This window comes from Rhinichthys klamathensis, unplaced genomic scaffold, assembly GCF_029890125.1.
Source record: "Rhinichthys klamathensis goyatoka isolate OS25496 unplaced genomic scaffold, OSU_Roscu_1.1 h1tg000177l_1, whole genome shotgun sequence".
Lineage (NCBI taxonomy): Eukaryota > Metazoa > Chordata > Actinopteri > Cypriniformes > Leuciscidae > Rhinichthys > Rhinichthys klamathensis.
The window spans coordinates 515,449-528,911 of record NW_026606706.1 but is presented as its reverse complement, the minus strand read 5'-3'; the positions used below and the strand labels follow the sequence as shown (position 1 = coordinate 528,911).

Here is a 13,463-nt window from a genome sequence, read left to right as displayed (position 1 = left end):
TTCACTTTTTCAGTTGTTTTTAACAAACTGGTCACAAAGGCATTTTTTAGTGGATGTATGTATGAAGTTAGTTCCCCTCAAGTTCACACAGGTGTCCTAGATAGCAGAATAAGCACACACTTCATCATATCAAAGTCTGTTTGAGATGGAAGTTGTGCTAGTTAAATTTTTGGGGCAACTATAAATGTAGTTTTTGGATGTAAGAGATTTATATACATTGAAGAGCTTTATAAACAAGTTTCAAAAACATATCTACTGCTGCTCCATTGCAATTGTTCATCCAAACAGGTCCCACCCCAAAGTTGCCATGTCAGACTGCTTAAGACAGCAGTTTTAAGAGTGCCACAAAGGCCCAAGTTTATACTCTTCAGAAAGACGAACTACTTTTTTCTGCACATTAAAGGGTTAGTTCACCCAAAAATTAAATTTCTGTCATCAATTACTCACCCTCATGTCGTATATATCATGTAGATATTTTTGATGAAATCTGAGAGGTTTCATTCTGACCCCACATGGGCAGCAACGTCATTGCAACTTTCAAGGCCCAGAAAGGTAGTAAAGACATTGTTAAAATAGTCCATGTGACTACAGTGGTTCAACCTTAATGTTAAGAAGCAACAAAAATATTTTTTGTGCGCAAAAACCCCCCAAACAAAAATAACGACTTTATTCAACAATTTCTTCTCTTCTATGTCCGTCTCCTATTTTGTTTACCTTGTAAATACAGTTCAGCGCTTCTGGGTTATATGTCAGAACGCCGGCTCATTATTGGCCAACGCTGTTCATGTGAGCAGAAATTTCATTTTTGGGTGAACTAACCCTTTAACAGTAGACAGTACAAAAAAATGTACATGTATGAAATTGAATAATTATGCTTAATCAAGTGAAGTGCAGGGTATCCATTAGGTATATTGGTATTTGATGCATAACAGGTCCAGAGTTGACTTTAAAATTGATATGAATGTATAAGCTCCATCCATGATTAGTCACAAGTGGTCACTAGGGGTGGGGGTGGGCTTCACTTTTTTATTATAAATGGTCCTGCAGTGAGACATGCACTCTAAAATTGCAAATATTCAATACAGTCTCTCAATGAATATGCCACAAAAGCTTCAAACATTAATAATAATTACAACAGAATGAGAAAAGTAACAGTTTTAGAAGGAATATAGCATGTCACCACATGATTTGTCAGCTTCTCAAAGAATAAATCAGTCCACCAGTCACATATTTAAAGGAAGGTTAAAGAACACAAAGAGAAAATCTTATTTGAAAACATCACAATGTAAAACTATCAGTAGATATAATGCCACTTTCAAGTAATTTGTTTACATTACATGATACCACCTGATGGTGATATTGAGAAAAAGCACTGTGTGGTATAGATACATGTGCCCTGGTCAGTAGTGCCACCTGCTGGTGCCTTATACATCAGTGGTCAACCACGTTTAATGTGAGTACACCCAACACTGAACATTTTGCATGTCTCCTTTGTATGACTCCCATTTCAGGCCTTAAAATCTCTTCCAATGAGCTGATGAGTTGAATAAGGTGTGTTTGATTAAGGAGACATGCAAAATGTGTAGTATTGAACATGGTTGGGAACCAACAGGTCAAGTTTAATGTTGTGCTGTACCAAAGGCCGGTTTGGTTTCATTGTGATCAGCTTTTTGTTAAAAAATGGTGCAGAATGTTTTAAATTAGTATTTTAATCACATATATTTGATTAATCGGTACTTTTTATTATTATTATAATTAACTACATTCTTAAAAATAAAGTGCTGCTATGTAATTTAATTACCTTTTCCCTTTTTGGGAAATTTAACATGCATTACATCCCACACTGAAAGGTAGTATCTCGTTTTACACTTCTGAAAGGACCAGATATCCTAGTATGCACTCCTTTTGAAATAACCTCATCAAAGACATTCGCTGTTTCTGAAGATCATACTACTAGGTATGATAAAAAAGCATGCTTTGCAAGAGACTAACATGTTTTGCACAGATTGTGCTGAGACTGCAAAGAAAGTTTTACAAAGGAAACTATTTCAAACACCTTGCTGTGATTATGCAACAACATCCCCACTTTATATATTTTTACTATAATTTATAAAACTCGTTTTAAAAATAACAGACACACTTGCAGCATGAAACACAACAGCTCAAAACAGTTTGTCTACTTGTTCACACATGCACAAGTGAATTAGCGATGGGTGGTGATGCATATCCGGCAGCAAAACCAAAAAAAGTTTAACTTCATGCAAATGAGCAATGATTCATTGAAGTTACTTGTGCACATGTGATTCGTCTCATGTGAGTTAACTGCAGACAAGAAGTTACTGTTACTGTGAGCAATATCACTATTCAGTATGATTTGTTTCTGTTTGGAAAACATAATTGAGTTTGACTCATGCATTGATAATCGTTCATCTTGTTCTGCAATTTAAATCTTGTTCTGTAATTTAGTTACAAACATCGACATGTTTACATTGTTTTTGTCAGCTGTGTTATTGTTCAGATCATGGCACTGGTCAGGTTGCTGATTGAGCGAATACTGTTGGTGTGACGGCTCTTCCTGCGAACGCTCCTCAGGTAGTTCCTGTACAAGATCACGCTGATCACACGGTCCTGAAACTGCTTCGACACAATGTAGAAGAGTATGATGTCCAGCACTGTACTCGCATTCATCAGGAAGGTGGTGAAGGCCCCCCAGGTGTTGTAACCCTGCCCACCGCTGGCCAGCAGCATGGAAACAAAGCAGATGTGGAAAGGCACAAAGCACACAAGCACCTGAATAATCAGTGTGATGATGATCCTGATGGACTTCTGCTTGATTTTGGGCTTCAGTTTGGACGTGCGGCCGTGGATGAGGTTTTCTACGATGATCATGTAACAGCCCACCATGATGCACACCGGCACCAGGAAGAAGAAGACGATACGTGCGAAGTGGACGGGATTGTCACGGCGCAAGTAGATGATGTCGTGCATCTTGATGCAAGTGGTATAGTTTGAGATACGGTCTGGGTCCTCTTCCAGGAAGATGAGCGGAGCCGTGCTGCCTAGGGTCATGATCCAGACTCCTGCACAGGACAGCAAGGCTTTGCGAACACTTTTTAGTTCTCGGGTGTGCCGCGGCTGCACTATGGCCACATAGCGATCTGTGCTAATGAGAGCGAAGAGCCACAAGGCTAGGCAGGGATAGAGCACTGTTAGTGCTGCGTTAATCCTGCAGAACACGTCCCCGAAGGGCCAGTAGTCTTGACTGTAGTAGACAATTCGAAAGGGCAGCAGTAAGATAAATACCAAGTCCACTAAAGCAACATTGATCATGTATACGGTGATGGAGTTCCGTCTTTTAGTGGTCAAGGCAAAGACCCAGAGAGCGGTCAGATTGACCACTATGCCTATGGTGAAGATAATGCCGTAAAACACTAGGCTAGCAGTCCGGTACACTTTTGGGACGTGACCCTCCATAATGACGGGCAAAGATGTGTTATGATCCATGATGGTTTGCCTGATTTGACCATAAAAAAAAAAAAGAAACCAATGAAAAACAGGGTTTTTCCATGTTTTTAACTAAAGAAGACTTAACATTTTTAAAAACAAGGTAATAGACCTTAGACCTGACCTTACTATAGTGCCAATATTTTATTTTTGGCAAAAATGAAAACAAAGCTGTGATGGATAGAGGTACAGTGGGTTCAATGGATTGCAGTGATGTTTAAAGTGCCCTTATTATGGTTTTTTCGAATATTTCCTTTCATGCAGTGTGTGGTAATATAGCTGTTTGTGAATGTAAATGTTATGCAACGTTGTTAAGTCAAAAGTGCACGATCAATAAAGTTATTGTCTCCCAAAAGAAAGAATCGACTCTAAACCGCCAATACGAGGAGTTTTTTATTCGAATCCTACTGCTTTACGTTTCTACGCCACTAGACGATACATTTGCGTAATGCCCGTCTACGTTGTCCACCCGCGAACAGCTTGACCAGCCCACAACACGGCACTTTACTGATGACTGCTTCTCAAATCTCGGAGTTCAACGTGGGATTCGCAAAACTTGTAGGAAGCCTCCGGACAGAGCCGACGTTCAGTTATGGTGGTCCAGTTAAGGAGCCTTTAAAATAGCATAATAAGGGCACTTTAATAACATACTGATTGTTCAGCTGACTAAAAATCTTTCCAACAGGAAAAAAATTCCAGTTTTGAAAGTTACTTTGTAGCCTACACTGTATGCCATTGTTAAGACTTTTACAATGGCATACAGTGTACAAAGTCTATCCCTCACAGCATCGTTTTCTATTGCGACTTTACTGTACATCTCACAATTTAAGCTTTATATCTAGTAATTCTGTTCTGTTTCTTGTACTTGTGACCGAATATCTTGCAGTTGCGACTTTATTTCTTACAATGTGTCTTTACATTTTATTTGGTAACGCTTTAGATTACTGCCCGGAAAGTACTGCGTAATTAAAGCAATTTTACAGCGTAACCTTCTGTAATTATAGTGTACCTATAAAGTACTTACAATATAAGTATAAGGGAACAATTTTTTAAGTTTGGGGAATAAAGGGGTAACAACCAGGAGAATTAAAAAATTATTTATACTATAAGTATTATAGAACTAAGGGGTACATTCTACTATTATGATATAACAGTCTTACATTTAGGAGCAATTTAGCAAGAACATACACTGTGTACATTTTTGAAATAATGGTGAACCAGTACATTCTGTATAAGCTTTTTAAAAATTACAAGGTATATATCTATGCATTTATAAAGTAATATTTTTAACAAAAGTGCACTGAAAATGAAAACTATTGCAACTTTTGCTTAAAGCTGCTGTCCATAGCTTTTTTGGGGTTAAAAATTATCCAAAATACATATTTAATAAAATACATAACCAGCCAGTGTTCAAAACTATCTGCTTGCCTTAGCTCGATGCAAAACGGTAAGCTTGTAATAATGTTTTTAATTCCAGTGGTACTGGTGGATTTCCGCGGGAGATTCGAGCTTGTCTTTGCGTCATTACGTCACATCTGTACACATAATGAAGGAGTCTCGGCTAGAAGGCTATATTGCGTGTGAGGATGCTGGAGGTGGAGATTTATAGCCTTTTCTCACAGCACTTGATATAATTAAACTTATCAATTTGATGGCGGATCCAGAAAGGTTCAAACGACGATCATCATCAGTGACAACTAGAGACTCACCCGCTGTAACATGCAAAAGACTTCGTTCGGACTTCGGAGTGGCTACAGAAAAAAAAAGAGACTGCAACCGGACCCATGCGAAAACAAGGATACATATCGGAAGGACATTACATGTAGTCACGCAATGCTTGCTGACGTTGTTAACATTAACAATTTGAGAACATAGTATAGCTACTTTGCACGGTTTTGCGTGAAATGATAACTTATAAGCAATTGTTAGATTTAATCAGCGCGATTTACTGCAATGTCAGAACCAGAACAAAAGTGAATGTTTCTTACTAGTTCAGATGACATTTCCCGGTGAAAATTCTTATGTTGGTCATACTTCCAAAAAGAATAATCTGTGATTCTGAATGACAATATCCACATCGGCGCGGTGACTGACAGCTGCACACTCTCCTCAAACACTGTGTTCCTCCGCGCTGTGCCGTGTCTAGGGTGTTGAACTACAACCCACGTAAAGTTGATAATTCCGCGAATGACTGCAATTGCAGATTTCGAACAGAGATGGCGACAAAGAGGAAAAATGCCGGACTGCAGCTTTAAATATTGGGGAAAGATACTTTTGTTTCATGTAGTGGTGCTTGTTACCCCCTTGTTCCATGTAGTTACAGGGTAAGTGTGACATTGCGGGCTGTAAATTAAAGTGGTGCTTGTTACCCTCTTGTTCCATGTAGTTACAGGGTAAGTACAATAAAAATGCATACACAATCTTATATCACTGACTCGGAAACCTTTATTTATTATACAAGCACCACTTACCCTGTAACCACATGAAACAAGATATATTTCCCAGTATTTAAGAAAATTGCAATAGTCTTAGCTTTTCTTGCCTTGAAACATGTAAGCCCAAACTTAAACATCTGCATTTTTGCGATCCAAAAAAAAAAAAAAAAAAAATTTATATATATATATATATATATATATATAAATGCATAGATATGTACCCTGTGATTTTAAAAAAGCCTATACAGTATGTATTGGTACACAATTATTACAAAAAGGTATGCAGTGTATTAGGGGTGTGCCAAAAAATCGATTCACAGAAGAATCTAGATTCTCATTTGCAACGATTCAGAATCGATCTGAAATGTCCAAGAATCGATTTAATAAATAAATAAAATCAGCTGGCTGTTCGCCTCCATTTTTGTAACTATAGCCTATACGGGACGTCCGGACGTCATGCACGCAGTCGGTTTTTGAACGTGAGCGGCAAATCAAAGGAAGCAAATATGGATGCTTCTATGAAGCTTCTGATGCTTCTAAATATGACGCTTCTACATTCATCTGCCGTGGCCGGCCGCCACACCTAAAATAATCCCGCCACGGCTGCAGCTTCTCAGTGAGGTCCGATATTAATGTGTATACTATTGTGTTATTGTTACGCTAAAGGCATAAAAAACATTGTGAAGCACCATAAAGTGTTCGCACTATATTCCAAGACTTCTAAAGTCATTCAATAGCATAATGTGAGGTAAAAATTAATATTTAAGTCGTTAGTTAAAGTTAATAGAAACTCATCTCTCCTCAGTCATTCTCCATTCAGCATTCACACAGCGCGTCGCGTTATAGCGTTCTCTAAATCATAATCCTTTCTCCCGGGTGTCTGTTAGATTACAGCACTGGAGAGCGCTATGAATTGTTCTTCATGCGCACTGTTACTGAAATTTAAAACTGTTAAAAGAAAATGCTCAATAAACTGTTGCATATATATAATACATTAAGCATAGATAGACAGATATAATCTCTTCGCTTTGTGCTTTGAACTTTTCAATCCGGAGCGCTGCGCGCTGTGACTTCGCGTTGCTTCAAGTGCATCATTCTGCGCACGGGATGCGCATAATCGCTTTGCCGCTCTTATTCGAGCCTTTCATGTTATAATGTTATAATGCTTAGGGGAGGTTTAAACACCTGGGGTAAGGGGGCGTGGCCAATGGGAATATCACTCATGGGCCACGCCCCCTCCCCCTGGCGAAATGGGCCTGCCACAACAGCTGGAAAAAATCCTAAAACACTGGTCTCCGTTTGTCATTCTGTATAGCAAAGCAGATGAGAGTAGATCATGATCAGAAACCCGATTAGAAATCATTATGGATAAAATCGAATCGTTTTAAATCGAAAATCTTTTTGAATCGAAAATCGATTTTGAATCGAATCGTGGCCTCAAGAATCGGAATCGAATTGAATCGTGAGATGGTAAAAGATTCCCACCTCTACAGTGTATGTTCTCGCTAAATTGCTCCCAAATGTAAGATTGTTGTATCATAATAGTAGAATAAGTACCCCTTAGTTCTATAATACTTACAGTATAAATATTTGTTTAATTCTCCTGGTTGTTACCCCTTTATTCCCCAAACTTTACATATTGTTCCCTTATACTTACATGCAAGTACTTTATAGGTACACTATAATTACCGAAAGTTACTCTGTAAATTCTTACTTTCAGTACTTTCCGGGCTGTAATTCTCTCTTTTTTACTCTATTTAATTTGTTACTCTCTATTTACTCCACTTTTTATTTAATATAGTAACATATAATAGAATAGTAACAGAAAACAAAATATAAATATAACAAAAAATAATTCTTAAAATGACTAAATATTATGACAGAATTGTCTTTTTGGGTGAACTATCCTATAGACAAGACTATCACTTTTTCTTCATTTGAATTTGAGGGTTTGTAAAGTCATCAAGAAGTCTTAAAAAGAGAAAGGAAACAGACTTCTGAAATATATGAGTTTTAAGATACAAAAAAGTAATAACAAAATGTTGAATATTAATCAATATACTAGTGCATCACTTGAAGGAAATAGGAAGAATGCTACTTTTACAAATCTCAAAAATCTGTGCAGTATCAATGTACATCTTTCATCAAGTCATCCTCTACCTTAAATGAGTAGATATAATGCCACTCTACAAAAGTTTTTGAATACATACTGTTGATAAACAGCCTCCTTATTATTAGATTAACTTTGTATAAAAAACACAATTGACTTACAGCATTGTCTTCAGATATGATTGGCTGTTTTTAAAAGCTATCGTTTTTGTTTTTTGTTTTTTTGTTCTACAAGATGTCAAAGTAAAACATTTAAAGGTACCTACCTCAGAGATCCATGTTGTCGGCATCGTAACTGTTCTGAGGGCTGTACGGGTTATGACTGTAATGTACCATCTCTGCCGAGCTTCGATCTAAGATAGAGGAAGTAATGAAGCCAAGGTCTTTATTTAGATTTAGAATTTTTCTTTTGGTTTCTGTGAAGCCCCTTCACTTCCTGTAATGCATACTGGTGCAGAATATATCTCAAAAGCAAACTGTATGTCATATGCCGTTTGAGAGCAGTGGAGATGTACAGTAAAGATGTGACAGGTTTGGGTGCTGGTTATTGATTGGGAAAATAGGGTTTGTCACACAGCATTAGCTCTCTTGGGAGCAGCACACAGCAGGTGGCAACAGAAGGCATCTGGTGTTGAAGAGTTTTAATTAAACACAGGATGCTGAGGTTGTTGGTGTATAAACAGGAAATGAGATCTTTATGTAGGCTTGAGATGGCAGCTCATCTTAAAAATCACAGAACGAACAGAACTAGCTCTAGACCTGACTAAAGAGGTTACTTTTGCTGAGGTCAACTGGTTATCTGAAAACAAATACGATTGTTGTCTGACACATTTTTCAGGCATAATTATTAAGAAAAAAAACAGCTTTGGTATTGTGTGAAGAGTTTTTCATAAAGAAAAAAGTATTTTATCATGGCTGCCATTTTTGGTCTGCATTTTGAAGGCAGAAAATAAATTCTGTCACCATTTGCTCACATTCGTGTAGTTTCAAACCTGCATAACTTTCTTTCATTTAAAGGAACACTCCGACTTTTTGGGACTTTAGCCTATTCACCTTATCCCCCAGAGTTAGATAAGTCCATACATACCTTGTTCATCTCCGTGCGTGCTATAAGTCTGTTTGACGCACCCACCGCTAGCCTAGCTTAGCACAAAGACTGGATGTAAATGGTTGCAGCTAGCATACTAATCCAAATACCGGTAAGTGATAACCGCAGCACCTGAGACGAGCCGTGGTGAGGAGCAGAGAGCGCGTCTCAGGTGCTGCGGTTATCACTCCGCCCAAGTAGCAGTGCTTCGCCTTCAGAGAATATAGTTCCCCGTATTTATACGGTTAAAATATGTCTGTGTCTCATGTGACTTTGTTTTTTGTACACTCTGTGACTATACAAATCACAACATGTAAATAGGAAAATGTTTGCGTTATTTTGTCACTTATTTGGATTAGTATGCTAGCTGCAACCATTTACATCCAGTCTTGGTGCTAAGCTAGGCTAGCGGTGGGTGCGTCAAACAGACTTATAGCACGCACGGAGATGAAAAAGGTATGTATGGACTTATCTAACTCTGGGGGATAAGGTGAATAGGCTAAAGTCCCAAAAGTCGGAGTGTTCCTTTAAGGAACACGTCGACTTCATGTCAACTTTTTTTTTTTTATGTTGGTGAACTATTCCTTTAATAACTGCTGTTGTTGTACTGTGACAAAAAAAAAAAAAAAAAAAAAAAATCCGCACGAATGAAGTGTTCAAGCTGCGACATTCAGCCGGAAGTTTAATACTAGTGTGAAAGAAGGTAGGCTACTTTAAAAACATCAACACTAAAACACTGTAATCTGTGTGGAACATTCATATTTTCCATCATTACAGTGGAGCCATGTTCTCCACTGTGAACTGTTAGCTGTTACCTCTAAAATTCGTACCAATGTGACACCTACACTGTACATCGGCTGATTCATTCACCCTGTCTGACATTTCCTCTGTTCGACAATCGCCCACATCAGGAAGTCACTAGTTTTAACTTGCCCATATGGGGACAAACACACAAACAGTCTGTGTTCACATATCTATAGTAGAAACCTTGGGATTTTTTGTGAAGATTGTTGTGAAAGATTAGAGAAATGAACTTGAGGCCTGTCCAATGAGGAACGTCTGAGTGCACATAGTTTATTTATTTCGGTTCCTCCATATTACAAAAAAGGGAAGGAAGACCTACAAGTCCTATAAAGTATTATATCAATAATACTTTTTTTTTTACAGTTATAGCCTGTGCTCAGATCTGTATGATTATTAGCACCATGAAGCAATGTATTGGATATATTAGATGAGTATAAGCAGAAACAGTCCTTATAAGCTAAAAACTTTTTCTCCAGAAGATATGAGTGCGACAACGGTTTTATATTTAGTCTTAATGATTTCATATGCCAATGTCATAAAGGGTATTATACTGTAGATTCTAGAGAAGTGAATATTTTAGCTCTAGAGAAGTGATGCCTGTATAATGACTTAATCTCATTTTGTAGACTTGCATGGAAATTTGAGATAGAGACTAGTCAAGGCCTTACCCCTGAGAAGATTGAGTCTGAGTCAAGACCAGCAACAGAACATTGTCCAGTCTGAGTCCAGATGCTTGTCCAAATATGGTCTTTGACTGAAACACTGTGATCTGAGCTGTCATAATTATGTAATGCATAGTATGGCCATTTCTTTTTAATAAGTTGATAAGTACCTAATTAAGAGATATAGGGAAATGGGTAAACAGTAGGGGTGTGACGATACACTTTGCTTACTAGACGAGATGATACGATATTGGGTTCAGGAGAACGAGACGACAACGTTTTTAAGAACCCTTCAATGACGAAATATGTGACTGGGTATGGACAGTCTTTTATTCGACTGAAAGTCACAAAATGCAAAACAATGCAGGTGCATTTTGAAATGTTTTAACTAATCACTTATACTTTCGAGTAATTGGTTGATTATTTTGACGATTAATCGCTAAAATAGAGTGAACAATAGCCTTTAAAATAACTTCAAATACATAGCTATATAATAACAATGAGGCAATAATTGGTTCAAAAGCAAATAATCATATGGTTTTATTAAACAACACTGTTAAAATACACAATGTAATAGAAACATACTTAACTTATATACATTGTGTATTATAACAAAATGCCTGCAGAGGGCGACAAAGGCCTGGTGATTGTTGTTGTTGCACTTTACAGCATGATCAAATCCTTGTTTAACATTGGACAAATAACATTTAATTCGAATGTCCACTTAATCTTTAAAGGGATACTCCACTTTTTTTGGAAATAGGCTCATTTTACAACTCCCCCAGAGTTAAACTGTTGAGTTTTACCGTTTTTGAATCCATTCAGCCGATCTCCGGTTCTGGCAGTACCACTTTTAGCATAGCTTAGCGTACATCATTGAAGTGGACAAGACCATTAGCATTTCTCAAAGAAAAATGACCAAAGAGTTTCGATATTTTTCCTATTTAAAACTTGACTCTTCTTTAGTTACATCGTGCACTAAGACCAACGGAAAATGTAAAGTTGCGATTTTCCAGGCTGATATGGCTAGGAACTATACTCTCATTCCTGCGTAATAATCAAGAAACTTCACTGCCGTACCATGAGTGCAGCAGGCGTAATGATATGACGCAGCGCCTGAAAATAGGCTACCTTCCGTCAACACCAAGGGGGTAATCCATCAGCCGGAAGTTGAAGCTGCCTCCGGGGGCTGCCATTGTAGCTGGCTATCACCTGCTGTTAGCATCCCATTGACTCCCATTCATTTTGGCGTCACTTTGACAGTGAAAACTTTACATCTGAGGCGTCCAAAGACTCCATTTGTCCATTATTTATTTCTAAAGAAACACGACAATGTATAAAAGGCTCCATTACTTTGTATCTTACGTTATGGCCCCGTAGAAGCCATTCTTGTAAAAATAGGCTAACGATTGCGTCATAACCACGGGACGCTCTGTCGCACAGTAGAGAAATTACCGTATAGACAGAAGTAGAAGCTCGTAGGCAATCGTTTACTGTCTATGAGGCAATCGGGTGGACATGGAGACATAAAGTCAAGGGAGAAGCCCATAGATAGAGAGTTCATAAAAGCAACGGGACAAAATATTTCAACAACAGATTTGTTTCAGATTTCAATTCAGATTTGTCCCGGCACAGCTACTAGAAGGTCAGAACGGTTGCTCACGTGACAACTACGTCGTCAAGCTCAGTTTGAGCCTGCGCAGAACGCTTGGCTATCAGGAAGTGAGTGCCCATGTTGGGCTTCAACTCTCTCCGTTGAAATCAACGGGGTCGCTGTGTCCATTTCTTTTACTGTCTATGGTCAACACACCATAGAGGTCAACACAACGGAACTATTTTCAGGCGCTGCGTCATATCATTACGCCTGCTGCTCTCATGGTACGGCAGTAAAGTTTCTTGATTATTACGCAGGAATGAGAGTATAGTTCCTATAGAACCGGAGATCGGCTGAATGGATTCAAAAACGGTAAAACTCAACAGTTTAACTCTGGGGGAGTTGTAAAATGAGCCTATTTCCAAAAAAAGTGGAGTATCCCTTTAAGATTTGCCCACTTCTCAGCCTCTGTAGCATTTTCTTGAACAAGAACATGTGGATATCAAAAACATGCAAACTCACAGCAAGGGTTTAAACTTTTTTTTTTAAATCATGATGAACCACAATTTTCATATTTAGAAACAAATTGGTGTATATTCTGCTGTATTGGGTTTTAAATGGTTTAAGTTACAAAACTGATGAAATATTGCGAGAAATATTGGTTTTCACCTCGACGAGAAGTATCACGTTTTAAAATCGTTTTTTGGTAATTGGTGTAAGGCTGATGCCGGTATGTCTGATCGACCCCTCAATGTGACAAAAGTCCCTCCTGGGAATTAACACTTGAACTATCTCTTTAATATGTTACTCCCTCTTGCATATGTAACAGGAACTTTGGAGACGCAGCACACAGTGCAGTTCACACTTCACCCACACTATCTCCCCCACATCCCCCTCCTCCTCACCTGAAATACATTGAAACCTTATGCAATGTTATGTGTGTACAAAAATGTAACTACTCATGTTTGGTGTCTTTTAATGTGTCACAATGCGCCTGGTGACATGGTCTCATTCTCCCAACTATGATGAAAAGCTAAAAGAAGTTATGAAATGTGAGAAAAGTGATGTGTCCCATAATAGCCTCATTCAAACTACCTCCTGTATGTAAAATCAGGCAGACCTCACAGTGTGAGCCCCTGAATAGACAACCAAAATCTAATTATAATGACAGACATCACCATTTGGTAACAATTGAATTATCTGGGTATATAAGGAAAAAGAGCAGAAAAGTTCGGGGAGTCTGTAGGTTGACTGCCCGCACAATCGCT

The 13,463-nt window shown here is 38.2% G+C and overlaps 1 protein-coding gene across 1 annotated transcript; it reads right to left on the bottom strand.

Annotated features, from left to right (window-relative positions):
* Positions 1–2,283: 2,283 nt before the first annotated feature.
* gpr18 (G protein-coupled receptor 18) lies at positions 2,284–8,556 on the bottom strand. The gene is made up of 2 exons (XM_056260650.1): positions 8,315–8,556; positions 2,284–3,514 (listed from the first exon to the last, which is right to left on the bottom strand). The coding sequence occupies exon 2, from the start codon at positions 3,502–3,504 to the stop codon at positions 2,515–2,517; it is 990 nt and encodes a 329-aa protein (XP_056116625.1). The 5' UTR covers positions 3,505–3,514; positions 8,315–8,556; the 3' UTR covers positions 2,284–2,514.
* Positions 8,557–13,463: the final 4,907 nt, after the last annotated feature.